Source organism: Rhinoderma darwinii, chromosome 3 (genome assembly GCF_050947455.1).
Source record: "Rhinoderma darwinii isolate aRhiDar2 chromosome 3, aRhiDar2.hap1, whole genome shotgun sequence".
Classification (NCBI taxonomy): domain Eukaryota; kingdom Metazoa; phylum Chordata; class Amphibia; order Anura; family Rhinodermatidae; genus Rhinoderma; species Rhinoderma darwinii.
Genome location: NC_134689.1, coordinates 74,580,432 through 74,596,456, shown reverse-complemented (window position 1 = coordinate 74,596,456; position 16,025 = coordinate 74,580,432). Strand labels below are relative to the sequence as shown.

The window sequence follows — 16,025 nt, the reverse complement described above, 5'->3', positions numbered from 1 at the left end:
TCTTGTAGAAAGGGGGCACCGTTAGGAAACATCCGTCCCTTTAATATTGCCATGACTACTAGTCTAGCTTCTGGGCGGCTCTGGTATTAGTTGCAGAGCCTAAAGCTGGTTTGGTTCTGTCTTATTTGCTTGCGATTCTTTTAGTTTGCATGTGTTAACGTTATTCTGTGGTCCAATATGATTACGGCGATACCAAATGTATATAGCTTTCTCTATATTTTACTACTTTTAGTAAAAAACTAAGTGTAAAAAATTAAATTTATTTTGTGTCGCCAAATTCTGAGAACTTATTTTTTGCAGGATAAGCTGTACCATTTTGGGGTACATGCAATGTTTTGATCACATTTTATTCAATTTTTTGTGGGAGATGAGGTGACCAAAAAATAGCGATTCTGGCGTTTATGATTTTTTTCTTTTTTTACGGCGTACACCATGCGGGTTGATTAATTATATATTGTAATAGTTCAGACTTCTACGGAGGCGGCGATACCAATTATGTTTATTTATTTCTTTTTTTACTATGCTCTAGGGGGAAAATGGAAAGTGGTGATTTTTAAACGTTTTTTTTTTTACATAAAAAAACCATTATTTTACTAATTTAAACTTTTTTTTATAAATCCCCTAAGGGGACTTCAACCAGCGATCGTTGGATCGCTTGCATGATATACTGCAATACTAATGTATTGCAGTATATCGTCTTTCTGACAGGTTTCTATTAAACTATTAAGTCCTGGCAGAGGCAGGGCTTAGTAGGAGCACAAAGATGGCGGACCAGGGGGCCTTCATTAGGGCCCTAGGCAGCCATAGCAACCATCGCCACCCCGCGATTGCATGGCGGGGGGCGTGATGAGCTGCTAGAGGGGTCACCCCCTCTTTCTAACGATTTAAATGCTGCAGTCGCTATTGACTGCGGCATTTAACGGGTTAAGCGAGTGGGATCGTGCTTGAGTGCGATCCCGCTCGTTACTATGAAGTGTCGGCTCTAACATACAGCCGACACCTGCATCGAATGGCGTGTGTTCACTCCGTGAGCCAGTTCCATACTTCCCCTACCCAGCTATGATGTATAGATACCTCAAATGTCGGGAAGGGGTTAATAAAGTTCCTGATTATAAACTGTACCTTTGACTATTTGAACTTTTGGAACCGGACCTCGGCTTCTCTCTGGATTACGCTTTGCCTACTAATTTAAAATTTCTGCTCACTGCTTGTTTTGACCTCTGCAATCCTCCACTTTGTGATTTGGACTTTCTGTTTACCATCGGGCTTTCTTGTTATCTGCTCTGGTATTACCTGCATTGTACCTCGTATCCAACCCTGAACACTGTTAAATCAACCTGGATTCTATGCTGCAAAGTACAGCCTGCCTTGCGGTGGGCTCTAGGGAAAACAATAGATAACCTTAGATTCTGTTGATCAGAACTGTGATGGATTTTGGGTTGCGGATTTATTTGCACGCTCATTCCTGACAGTCTCCAGCAGCCTTTGGTGAATCGCTCACCTAGCAATTCCATAAACTTGCACCCTGGGAATTGCTCAACTGGTTATTCTATAACACTACTAATCAGTCTCAACCGGCAGGGATAATACGCTGAGTTCGTACGAAAGGAATCACACCACACAGAGTCTGGTACAAAGCTCCTCACTCAGCATCAGGCGTCACTGATTTATTTATTACACACATTTGTTCTATATCTCCTTTCTCCTGGGGGTGGGTACATGTTATCACACTTTTATAAAAGCACGTATCACTGTAAGCCTCTTGTTACTTTGTGTCATCCTTGGATAGGTTCACCCTTATCTGGTCCTTTAGATATGTCTTCATAGTTCATAGTTTGTTCATACCAGGAAGTGACTTGTTATTTTATTAGTGCGTAGTCCCTGTTCAGGGGCCATCTTGCCACGTATACTTATCTAATCCTATTACTATTGCTTCATCACAATTATGTACACAACTCTATAGTCTATATTTTATTAAGGAAAGAAAATTATTATAAACATTAACTTCTGTCCACTCCATCCTTCACAGTCCCCCCTTTTATCATTATTTTCTTCATTTCTTAACCTAAGTGTGTCCGTGCTCTGGGAAAGGGGAGTAAAAGGATTTTTTCACCAGTTTGAGACGAGCCTCCCCTATTAGGAGACCCCCCTTTGTAGCTGGACTTAAAGAGTCGGTGCACACCCTACACTATCTATTCATCTTCAGAACAATAGTCTCGATAAAGGGTGGTTGTTTTCATGGATGGAGTTGGTAAAAGTCCTTCAATTTCTGAAGAAAACATAAAAGTGGGAGTTACTTCAGTTATAGTTTTAGTCATTAATTTCTTCATACATGGTAATACACAACAAGCAATAACTGCGAAAAGCACTAGAAAGATTAAGATTACAATCCCAATTTGGGCCAGAATTTTCTGCCATCCGGTTAACCATGAGAAATACTGATCCCATGGGTCTGTGAAACCTCAATTTCGTTTTAATTCCTCGGATAAAGAAACAATCTGTTTGATTGCCATGGTTACTTTGCCGTTTGGTCCTGTGTTATCTGGAATAAAAGTACGACAGGTAGTACCTATCATGGCACAAACGCCTCCTTTTTCTGCTAGTATCATATCAAGGGCCATACGGTTCTGGAAAGTCATAGTAGATGTGGGTCCTAACTGGTCAGCTAGACCTTGTAAAGCGTCCCTAGTATAGTTAACAAACCGTTGCTGGTTGTAATAGATATAATTTATCCAATCTACATTTTTGTTAGCTGTGATCATAGGGATTAATGATTCAAATCAAGCTGCTACCTGATCCCGGGCCTTGAATTCATCTGGGACCCCCCTTGGGACTCCTATAGCATCTATATACACATGGGGGTCAAAACTTCCTTTCAGATCTCTTTTTTCCCCTTGTAAATATGTGACTATTTTGAGAGATGGTCTCTTGGGTTTCTAACTGTATACCATTCAATACTCCTAAATATCTCTTAAAATTGTTATCAAGAATACAAAATATCTCCTATTTCTTATTTGGCTATTATTCATACATAATATCATCCCATCAGTTTCTTTTATTACAATCGTAGAGTTGAGCCTCTCCTTGTTGCATCTTTCATAAGTCTTATTTATCATTTCGTTTCTATTTTTACTGGTTGTATATTTCTGTCGATACTGTAAATCTGGTTCATAACAACAAAACCACAGCCCCGGCGTCTCTTCTTGTATGCTAATGTTGGCTGTTTTGTCTATGTGAAGGTACACAGTCCCTCCATGTGGTCCTTTTTTCCAAGTCCCTTCGGTTGTAGTCACATTTGTAGTATAACACGGGGCATTGGCCTTACATGTGTAGTTACCCTCCTTTCTATCCACTGTGGCATTCGCCCACCCTGTCCTGAACTGTTCCAGTGATTCTGTACTGATTACGTGTACAGGAGTAGCAGTTCTGCCTTTTTGTATAAGAGCACACGCAACAACCGCCGCAACAACCGCAAAGATCTTCATTCTTCTGGCTGAAGAACCTTTTTACAATGACTGGCGTGAATCCAGCTTGCCTTTCCTTCGAGCTTCACTGAGGTGCTTGTAACGAGTAGGACTTGAAAAGGACCATCAAATCTTGGGTCTAGACTTTTCCTCACGTGTCTTTTAACAACGACCCAATCTGCTGGTTCTAGCTTATACGTCAACTGAATCAGGACCTGGAATGGAAGCAAATACTTGTGCATGCACCTTGGTCAATTGTTTGTCAAGCGTTGATACATAATCTGTTAGTCTACCATACTGCATTTGGAGCACCTGTGGAAAATAACATCCTAATCTGGGAGCCGACCCAAATAAGATCTCATATGGGCTGAGACCTGTTCTTTTTGTGGGCGTGTATCTTACTGAGAACAAGGCTAATGGTAGACACTCGGTCCATGGTTTCCCGTTTTCTACCATTGCTTTTTGGATTTTCAATTTGAGAGTCCCATTTAGTCTCTCAACCTTCCCACTGCTTTGTGGATGGTATGGTGTATGTAGGGCTTGACTTATGCCTAGAGCTGACAACACATGGTTCATGATTTCACCCGTAAAATGAGTTCCTCTGTCGCTCTCGATCACCTCTGGAACTCCATATCTGCACACCACCTCGTTGATCAGTTTCTTTGCTGTGGCTACGGCTGTAGCTTTGGTTACTGGAAAAGCTTCTGGCCATCCTGAAAAGAGATCAATACAAACAAGCACATACTCCTAGGTACCAACTTTGGGTAGTTGAATATAGTCTATCTGCAGTCTCTGGAACGGATATATAGGTCTGGGTGTGTGCTTCTGTGGTACTTTTACAGTTCTTCCAATATTATGTGTTGCACAGATCATGCATCCTTGTGTAAAACTGCTGGCCATCACACTAAACCCTGGGGCATACCACACCTTGTTTACCAAGTCCATCATTGCCGTTTTTTATTGGTGTGTCTCTCCATGTGTTATCTGGGCCATCATTGGGAACATTGTCTTAGGCAGGCACAGTTTATTCTGGCATTGCCAGAGGCCATCTTTTCGTAGCGTTGCTCCTTGGGCCGTCCACTTGTCTTTTTCTTCTTTTGTTGCTTGTCCTTGAAGTTTTTGCCGTAGTTCCGGGCTTACAGCTGGTCTTGTTTCCTCTGGATCTTTTATCTGACATACGGCTGCTAACACGGGTAGCTTCTGTGCTGCTTGCTTTTGCGGCTTGGTCTGCCAAAGCATTTCCTTTTGTCTCTGGTGAACTCACCTTAGTGTGAGCTTTTAATGTTTACTACTGCTAATTGAGAGTCAGAGTATATATTTGCTGTCTTTCCTTCTGCATGTTGGCATGCTGCTGCCAGGGCCTTAAGCTCCACTTCTTGTGCTGAGCGGGACGCTGGTAAGGAGGCTGCTTATTGTAGGACTACATCTTCGGTGGTTACTGCATATCCTGTAAGAAAAGATCCTTCTACAAAATACCTTGAACCATCCACAAAGAGTATTTAGGTCTGGGTTTTGGAGTGGGGTATCTTTTACATGTGCGAAGCCCACTGTTTCCTGGGCCATAAGGGCCATACAATCATGTTCATCAGTTTCAGACAAAAATTGTGACCATACTTTACCTACGTCTTCTCCCCCCTTGCTCCAAAGGCAGTAAGGTAGCTGGGTTCAATGTAGTACAGCGGTGTAAAGTAACCTGCTCAGGGAGAAGAAGCGCACAGGTTAATCTCAAATGTCTTGCAGTGGACAAATGCTTAGGTTGTACTTGAGTTAGAATAGCAGTAATATATATATCATGTGGTGGAAATGCCAGGACCAAATCTGAGGCCTTGTTTAACATTGAATTTACAGCAATGATAGCTCTCACACATGATGGGGAACCTCGGGCCACAGGGTCTAGTCTAGCTGAATAATATACTATCGGGCTCTGCTGTGGTCCATGACTTTGTGTGAGAACCGCAGTGTCATGTCCATTTTGTTCAGTACAGTACAAAGTATATGCTTGCGTAGAGGTACTCCATGGATTGGTGTCACAAGCCGCTACCAAACACAACTCCTCCTCATTCAGCTGATAATCCAGAATACTTTGAGAATCTCACTTTTATCAGGTTCTGCAAATACTTGATTAATACAAAAACAAATAAAAATAAAACATTCCCAAAAACTTTACATCAAATTAACAATGTCCAGACAAGTTTTGTTTTGCCTTCTCCCTCATCTAAATCCATAAAGACTCGTGTGAGTGATGTCACCTCGCCTCCTGTGTAACTTTGCTGGAGGGGGATGGTCTCTTACACATAAACCAAAATTGTACCTGATCAGTTCCTTCACCCTTCCCCCCTTTGTGGACTCTGCGAGAGTGATGTAGCAGAGTTCACAACTACATCTCAACATAACACTAATTTAACCCCTTGTAATGTACAACAGCCTGAAACAAAAATGACTTTTTCCTGACAAACATTTGATCTTTACAATGACATAACTCATGTGTGAAATAAAAAACAAAACAATTGTAGTTAGTTATTCAATAAAACAGAAAATATTATCTCTGATAACATTAATTACTGTAAACCAATAAACAGTATATATAAATAGGGAACGGTGGGGGCACATACATTTTCAAAACCCCGTGTCTCACAGTATCTGTAGTTTAATACATCTGAATTAACATCAAAACACATGAAATCTGATCACATCATAACACATAAATATCGTAACTTTTATAACCAACAGCGCTTGCGCAAAAGAGAAGAAATGTATTTAGGTTTGTAGACATTACTGATATATATATATCTCAGCAGTGCATATTGAGATCCCTCTGTCTCATCAGCCCTGCAGACTGCACCCAGTCAGCCCCCCTCCTCCTCCTCTCAAACACAGCACACTTTAGGGGGGAGGGAGGTCACAAACTCGCAGCTTCTCACAATCTTAACACTTTCAATGCCGGCAAAACAACATACGTATCTGCAATCATTTATCACACCATTGTACAGGAATTATCTACGTTAATGTTTAACCGTACAATCTGACGGCCACCATCTCTATATTATGATGACGTGTTGTTTCATCAGTGAACTAAAACTGGAACTTCTGTAAATAGAAAAAACACTACAAATGACAAAATTAACAAGGTGATTATTTCATACTGATTTGGTTGGGCCGGGCGTGGCCACATCCTACGGAGGGGGCTTATAAAATCCACCTTCTTGTGTGAGTACCGGATATAACGGAACAACAGGTTTAGGTGTACCAAGATGGCCTCCTGGGGCGGGGAGTGGTGCCGAAGGCGTGGCATATATGGGAGGATCGGGGCGTGGAAAGTGACATGATACACAATATTCAACTTGGGGCGGGTTCTGTTAACCACAACTGGGACACTCCCACGAAGTTAGAATTCCACCGTCGCCATTATAGGGCGGTGGCTGGACACGTTCTTTGTAATACACATATTTGATGATTTTACCCTTTCTGTCTCGTATTTCTTGCTCAGTAAACTTGTCTTTAGTTATGGCTATGGCTGTTCTTTGCCAAGCTAATGCTTCATCTAACTTTCCTTCGTCACTTAATCTTCCCTTGTTTTCCCTAAGAGCTGCAGCCCATTCTTCCATCTATAAATATGCCACCTATGTGCATAACTTTCTTACTATTTTCTACATTCTTCTTGCCTTCTCTTTTTTCTACTATCTCTTTTGCGGTTAATGAACCACATTCCTTTGCCTGTCTCTTTGTTTTAAACACATTAAACATACTGTTCTATATTTAACACCGTCCTGAGAATGAAACCTTATTCTCGATGTTTCTGAACACAAAACACAATTTTTTTTTTATTTTTTTTTAACACAATTATAACTGACTGTCTGTCTCTGTCGTCTTAATGGTATCAACCTATACCCTGCGACCAATTAAATTATTACACTTACACCTGTCGTCTTAATGGTATCAACCTATACCCTGCGACCAATTAAATTATTACACTTACACCTGTCGTCTTAATGGTATCAACCTATACCCTGCGACCAATTAAATTAAATTATTACACCTGTCGTCTTAATGGTATCAACCTATACCCTGCGACCAATTAAATTAAATTATTACACCTGTCGTCTTAATGGTATCAACCTATACCCTGCGACCAATTAAATTAAATTATTACACCTGTCGTCTTAATGGTATCAACCTATACCCTGCGACCAATTAAATTAAATTATTACACCTGTCGTCTTAATGGTATCAACCTATACCCTGCGACCAATTAAATTATCACACTTATACTTATCACCTATGCCGGCGAGACGCGACTATCTATACTATGATTCTTGGAACCACACAGCGGGTTAACTCTCTGTCGCTGAGAGTGTGGCCGGGATCGACTCCAAATACCTCGGTATCTTATCACCTGCTCACTCTCCCACACGGATAAGAGCCAATATTCATAAACATGAACTTAACCTTACCGTGTTTTATTTGAAGCTGATCAGACTTCCTGGGAGCGTGGCTGGCGATTCAATGTTGAGGCGTCTGGGGGTCGTCGATCACGGACACGGCTTATCCCTCGAGTGTGGCCCCACGTCGAGCGCCAAAATGTTCGGGTACTAATCAGTCTCAACCGGCAGGGATAATACGCTGAGTTCGTACGAAAGGAATCACACCACACAGAGTCTGGTACAAAGCTCCTCACTCAGCATCAGGCGTCACTGATTTATTTATTACACACATTTGTTCTATATCTCCTTTCTCCTGGGGGTGGGTACATGTTATCACACTTTTATAAAAGCACGTATCACTGTAAGCCTCTTGTTACTTTGTGTCATCCTTGGATAGGTTCACCCTTATCTGGTCCTTTAGATATGTCTTCATAGTTCATAGTTTGTTCATACCAGGAAGTGACTTGTTATTTTATTAGTGCGTAGTCCCTGTTCAGGGGCCATCTTGCCACGTATACTTATCTAATCCTATTACTATTGCTTCATCACAATTATGTACACAACTCTATAGTCTATATTTTATTAAGGAAAGAAAATTATTATAAACATTAACTTCTGTCCACTCCATCCTTCACAAGTACATATATACAGCACCACAACCATGCTCAGTACATAAATACAATACCAGAACAAAGCCCAGTACATAAATGCAACACCAGAACCAAGCTCTATACATAAATACAGCACCAGCACAAATACTTCTCAATTTAGGGCAACCCCTGTCGTATAGGATTGTACGCCATAAAACTACAGCTCCCAGCATGGCCTAAATAATGGTAAGGATATGCTGGGAGTTGCTATTTCACCCAAAAATCATACCACCTATCATCTCACTGCAGATCTTACAGTGACTACCGTGCTGATTAGAGACAGAATAAGCATTTATATTAGTTGACTCACAGGTGACGTCTTTTCAGTTTCTAGTTGCTCTTTTTCTCTTTTATGCTCCATCCGGTCCAGACCTCTATGATGACTTCTGCCGCCCACAGACCATTTCTGCAGTTTGTCGCTCACATGTCTTCAGCTTCTCACTTTTCAAACATTTCTGTAAATTAATATAAAATTCTCATGGTGCCCCCTGTTGACATTGCCCACCCATAGAGCCCCTTGTAGATAGTGCCCCACATAAAGCCCCCTGTAGACATTGCCCCACATATATAGTGCCCACAATAGAGCCTCCTGTACATACTACCCCCTGTAGAGCCCCATGTAGATAGTGCCCCCCCCCATAGAGCTTCTGTAGATAGTGCCCTACATAGATCCCACTGTAGATAGTGGTCCCTGTAGATAGTGGCCCTATAGAGCCCACTGTAGATAGTGCCTTACATAGAACCCCTATAGTGGCCCCCATAGATCTCCCTGTAGATAGTATCCCCTGTAAATAGCGCCCCACATACAGCTCCCTGTAGATAGTGCCCCACATATAGCCCCCTGTAGGTAGTGCCCCAAATATAGTTCTCCCTGTAGATAGTGTTCTACATATAGCCCCCTTGTAGTTAGTGCCCCACATATAGCCCAATGTAGATTGTACCCCACATAGAGCCCCCTTTAGATAGCGCCCCACTTATAGCCCTACATATAGCTGCCCCCCATAGATAATGTCCTATATATAGCCCCCCGGCAGTTAGTGCCCCTTTTTAAGCTGGGGCTGAACGACGTGCCCAGCCACTAAGTGTCTTTCAACGATAAAAGAGGTGCGATTACACCATCGTGCCGCTTGCGACGTTGAAGGGGGCTGATTGGCAGGATGCCTTGCCCTGCTATTCAACGATGCAAGCGGCGCGATGACGTCACCGCGCCATTTCCATCATTGAATGGTGCTGAATAGCAGGGCACGTCACATGGCGGCTGGTTTCAATGGCGTTTTTCATGTCCGAGGTTGTCTTGTGTCAGTGTTAGTCTGTCGTATAATGTGCACTTCTATGCGATAATTGTTATCAACCTGTGGGGACTGGCTCCCCTAAATAATGCACTATCTTTGCTGCACTTATGGTACTGTTATTTTCATTGTATTTTTATATAGTTTTTGCTTACTGATTAAGGAGGCTACCTCCTACTGCTGCTCTGTGTCTTTGCATACTTTCTGTGATATTGAAGTGGTTATAATGCACTGTATGTGAATTTTGCAAATGTATGAAACCATGTATATGCTGTTTTGTTGTGTATATTTTCAAAATAAAAAACTTTGATAAAGAAAAAAAAAAAAGTATACATATCGTGACAAAAAAAGAGAAACAATAATCACTACTATGGCAGTTGTAGAAGTAATAATTCTGTCTAACTTTTGCTTTTGGGCTTTATTACATTATAATGTTATATACAAATAAAAGTGCTATACAATACCAAAATAATACCAATATTGAAGAAACACATAATGTGCCATTTAATACTTGAATATTATCTCCTATATAATCTCAACAAAACAGTGCCATACAGTGCTTAAATAATACTGCCATTAAGTGTAGAGATCTATGCTACACAATCTATACTATACTAAACTATACTAGATCTTTACTGTACTAGACCTCTCGACAATTAGGCTGGGTTCACACGTGGCGGAATTTCACTTGAATTCCGCTGCGGACACTCCGCAGCGTTAATCCGCAGTGGAGCCGTTTCTCCATTGACTTCCACTTAAATTTAGAAGTGTTCGTTTAGACGATGCGTAAAATTCCGCTGCGGAGCATAGGCTGCGGAGCGGAATTTGGTGTCCGCAGCATGCTCTGTCTGTTGCGGAGCAGTGGCGGACTGGTTGCGGACTCATGGCGGAATTTCTCCATTGACTTCAATGGAGATTCTAAATTCCGCAATGAAGTCCGCAGCTGTCATGCACATGTTATGTGTGCTGCGGATGCGTCTTGCTTTTTTAACATGACATTTCTTCATTCTGGCTGGACCTATGTATTTCTAGGTCTACAGCCAGACTGAGGAAGTCAATGGGGCTCCCGGAATTACGGGAGCGTTGCTAGGAGACGTCAGTAAATAGTCACTGTCCAGGGTGCTGAAAGAGTTAAGCGATCGGCAGTAACTGTTTCTGCACCCTGGACAGTGACTACCGATCCCAATATACTGCAACCTGTAAAAAAATAGAAGTTCATACTTACCGAGAACTCCCTGCTTCTGTCTCCAGTCCAGCCTCCCAGGATGACGTTTCAGTCTAAGTGACGGCTGCAGCCAATCACAGGCTGCAGCGGTCACATGGACTGCCACGTCATCCAGGGAGGTAGGGCTGAATGCCAAAAGAGGGACGCGTCACCAAGACAACGGCCGGTAAGTATGAAATTTGTTTACTTTCACTAGGGAAAGTGCTGTCCCTTCTCTCTATCCTGCACTGATAGAGAGAAGGGAAGCACTTTTTCCGCAGTCCGCAGCAGCTAGTCCGCATCAATTTACTGCACATTTTGGGCAGATCCGCAGCCGTAATCCGCAACCCGGATTAGGTGCGGCATTGATGCGGACAGTTGCGGAGGAAATCCGCCACGTGGGGGCATGCCCTTACTGCTGCTGCAACTAGAAGTTCATGCAAAGCAGAGGTAAAGTGTGTGAAGTATAACGGTATGTTGACATGTCTTAAAAAATGATGTCTGAAATGCCCGAATTACGTCTGAAAATAGGCCGTGTGAATATACCCTTACTGACTTTTCCTAGGTGTAAATGGTATACAGCATGCTGGAAAGTTGGGGCTGCTGGGCGATAGCATTCAGCGATACACAGAGTCACTTGGCATGTGTGCTTCCTTGTGTGCTGTATAGTTTCAAGATATATTACAACATGTATTACTGCAGACTGCCTCTAGCACGGACCTCTTTGCCATGTGCGGATTTCTAAACAATTAATTGGTGGCAGAGGTGAAAAAAAAAAATAGCAATTCCAATAACGTCCCTTAAGTTTTGCGGCCCTAGGCACCTGCCAGGTGTCTAGTGGAAAATATGAGCCTGTCTATAGCCTTTTTGCATGTGCATTTTCTCTGAGTGGGCAGGATCTACCTTGGGTGATGTAAGAGCTATGCTTTGTGTTATGCTGTCCTATGCTGTTCACTGTATTATATTTACACATTTTAGTGGTTTGTGAAGATTTTTGTTGTGTCAGTTTTGTATTTATCATTAAAAAGTCTTTGTTATTTATTTGTATTCCTTAGGAAAAAATGTATCAGGTCAAGCAAAGGTAAATATGAAATAAACTCAGTTCAAAGCAAGAATATCAAAACATACTGTATAAACTACTAGTGTAAAAATAGTTAGATGTTTCTTCACCAAAAAGCTAAATATCATACCGGAAATATCAGAACCACTTGGTGGTTTAGACCTTACAATATGAATGAAACCAGTTTTAACTGCAGCTTTTTATCTATTAAATATTGTAGAGAGTTATAAATATCTGGATCCACTGCAAAATTTGCAAGTACAATAAAAAAAACACTGTTTGGATGTATTCACACGTTTTGTTCAGAATTTGTATGCAGTTTTTGAAGCCAAAACCAGGTCTAAGGCCAGGGGCGTAACTAGGAAAGACTGGGCCCCATAGCAAACTTTTGACTGGGCCCCCCCCTCCCTTGGGTGTCACACAACCCCCCCCCTTGTAGATAGTGCCTTTTTTACAGCCCCCCCTGTAGATAACGTCATACAGTCCCCCCTGTAGATAACGCCATACAGCGCCCCCCCCCCCCTGTAGATAACGCCATACAGCACCCCCCTGTAGATAACGCCATACAGCCCCCCTGTAGACTGTATGGTGTTATCTACAGGGGGGACTGTATGGCGTTATCTACAGAGGGGGCTGTATGGCGTTATCTACAGGGGGCGCTGTATGGTGTTATCTACAGGGGGGCTGTATTTCGTTATCTACAGAGGGGGACTGTATGGCGTTATCTACAGGGGGGACTGCATGGCGTTATCTACAGGGGGGCTGTATGGCGTTACCTACATGGGGGGGCTGTATGGCGTTATCTACAGGGGGGACTGTGTGGCGTTATCTACAGGGGGGACTGTGTGGCGTTAGCTACAGGGGGGACTGTGTGGCGTTAGCTACAGGGGGGACTGTGTGGCGTTTTATACAGGGGGGACTGTGTGCCGTTATCTACAGGGGACTGTATGGCGTTATCTACAGGGGGACTGTATGGCGTTATCTACAGAGGGGGCTGTATGGCGCTAACGCCATACAGCCCCCACTGTAGAGAACGCCATACAGCCCCCACTGTAGAGAACGCCATACAGCCCCCCCTGTAGGGAACGCCATACGAGTCCCCCATAGGGAACGCCATACAGCGCCCCCCCCTGTAGGGAACGCCATACAGTGCCCCCCCTGCAGGGAACGCCATACAGCGCCCCCCCTGCAGGGAACGCCATACAGCGCCCCCCCTGCAGGGAACGCCATACAGCGCCCCCCCCTGTAGGGAACGCCATACAGCCCCCCCCAAAATGCCATACAGCCCCCCGTAGGGAACGCCATACAGCACCCCCCTGTAGGGAACGCCATACAGCGCCCCCCCCTGCAGGGAACGCCATACAGCGCCCCCCCTGCAGGGAACGCCATACAGCGCCCCCCCTGCAGGGAACGCCATACAGCGCCCCCCCTGCAGGGAACGCCATACAGCGCCCCCTGCAGGGAACGCCATACAGCGCCCCCTGCAGGGAACGCCATACAGCGCCCCCCCCCTGTAGGGAACGCCATACAGCCCCCCCCCCCAAAAAAAAATGCGACCTATAGTGTGTCCTACAAATAACATGCATCCCCTATCCACAGGATAGGGGATACATGTGTGATCACTGGCATTGATAGGGAGAACGGGGGACTGAAAGTCCCCTGAAGTTCTCCATGACTAACCTCTGACTTCCGGCGTCTGTGTCGGCAGCTCAATAAAAATGAAAGGAGCGCTGGTCACGCATGTGCACAAGCGCGACCAACGCTCCATTCATTTCTACGGAACTGCCGACACAGACCCCGGAAGTCCGAGGTTTGTGATGGAGAACTTCAGGGGACGTTCAGTCCCCCGTTCTCCCTATCGCTGCCAGCGATCACACATGTATCCCCTATCCTGTGGATAGGGGATACAGGTCTTTTGTTTAATGGCAGAGCGGGGAGATACCTCCCTGCTCTGCCGTAGTGATCAGTGGCGTCCCACTGTAGTAGCCATAGCGGCTGCTAGCGGAGCCTGCGGCCATGGTGGGGGCCCGTGCCGGCGGGTGACACGGCCCCCCTCATGCCGCGGGCCCCGTAGCAGTCGCTACGGCTGCTACGGCGGTAGTTACGCCACTGTCTAAGGCTTTGTCCACATGTAACGGAATTGCTGCAGAAAATTTCTGCAGCACTTCCGTTGAAACTAGCAGACAATCCGCTGAGAAAAACCGCACAATTTCCTGCGTTTTTTTACTGCAGAAAATGTTGCAGATTTTTCTCTTTGTTTTTTTCAATGATGGGAGATGGTGATATCTCCTCTAAAAAACGCAGCAATTCAGTCCAGAGCAGGAATTGACATGCTGCAGTACGAAAAATATGCACCGCAGGTGAATTTCTGAATGGAAATTTTACGCAACGTGTGGATGTATTTTGCTACGTATTATCTATCTGTAATTCTGGGCGGAAAATATGCAGCAATTCCGTTACGTGTGGACAAGCCCTAAATCATAAAGGGTGAGAAAGTGTAAAATACACATTCTACTTCTCTTAGGGTATGTTCACACGACCTATTTTCAGCTGTTTTTTGGGCCGTAAACGCCCCGAATAATGGTTAAAGGTGCAGGGGCTGAACGCCTCCAAACATCTGCACATTGATTTAAATGGGAAAAACTGCGTTTCGTTCCCAAGGGTAGTTTTTTACGCGGATGTTTTTTTAAAAACCGCTGCCTAAAAAAAGCCTCGTAAAAAAAAGTGCATGTCACTTCTTGAGCCGTTTTTCATTGACTCAATAGAAAAACAGCTACAAAAACGGATGTAAAAACGCAGCAAAAAACGCAAGTTGCTTAACCTCTTCACATGCTGCACCGCAACTGTACGTCCTGTAGAGGGCTTGCTTCCCGCACCAGGACTAACAGTTGCGGAGCGGTTCCCAGCGCACACTGTCCTGATGGACAGTGTCCCGGAACCAGGAGGTCAGCTGTCCCCGACAGCTGACACTCCAGTCTTGCCGGTCAGCGGACCATCGCCACTGATTTTGTCAATTAATCCCATAAATGCGGCTACCGATTGCAAGCGCCTCATTTAAAAGGTTTGAAGCACATCGGCAGCCCCCACGAAGATGCTTGTCGTGGCAATCGGAGGCCAGACAATGACCTCCGAGTTGCCATGTATGGAAGCCTCGGAAGAGCAGCCTCCGGCCATCCTCCGAGGCTTCCTGTCAGTGTGACTGTCATGTCACAATGACAGTTAGAATACATTACACTATGTAGGTAGTGTAATGTACTCTAGCATCGGTCAAAGCTGCAATTCTAAATGTCCCCTAGTGGGACAAGTAAAAAAAGTACAAAAAAGTAATAATTTTTTTTTTTTAAAAAGTGTAAAAATAAAAGTTTTAAGTTATATGAACAAAAAATGAATTTTTTCCTATAATAAGACTTTCATTATAGGAAAAAAATGAACACGAACGTTAAAGAAAGTACACATATTTGGTATCGCCGCGTTCGTAACGACCGAAACTTATAAAACTATAATGTTATTTTTCCTACACGATGAACACCCCAAAAAAAAGTCAATAAAAAACTACACCAGACACGCTGTTTTTTGGTCACCACCCCTCCCAAAATAGAGACTAAGAAGTAATCAAAAAGTCGCATGTACCCGAAAATAGTTCCAATAAAAACTACAACCCGTCCCTCAAAAAGCCCTTACACAGATTTTTGGACTAAAAAATAAAAAGGTTATGGCTCTTAGAATATGGTGACACAGAAAATACATTTTATAAAAAAGTGATTTTTACCCCTTAAAGGAACAGTGTCGCCACAAAAATTTTTTTTATATCAGTTTCATGTTAGTGTTTTATTAAAAACGTTTGTATTTATTTGTGTGTTTGTGTGTTACTTTTTTATATTTTTACACTTTTTCTTCCCTATGGAGGCTGCCATTTTTTTTTCCATTTCTGTATGTG

The 16,025-nt window shown here is 43.5% G+C and overlaps 1 protein-coding gene across 1 annotated transcript in view; it reads left to right on the top strand.

Moving 5' to 3' along the window:
• LCP2 (lymphocyte cytosolic protein 2) overlaps positions 1-16,025 on the top strand; it is a 353,127-nt gene that overhangs the window by 251,528 nt on the left and 85,574 nt on the right. Inside the window, exon 9 of the mRNA XM_075859992.1 lies at positions 12,084-12,109. Within this exon, the coding sequence (XP_075716107.1) occupies positions 12,084-12,109 (26 nt within the window). The remainder of the gene's footprint in view (positions 1-12,083; positions 12,110-16,025) is intronic.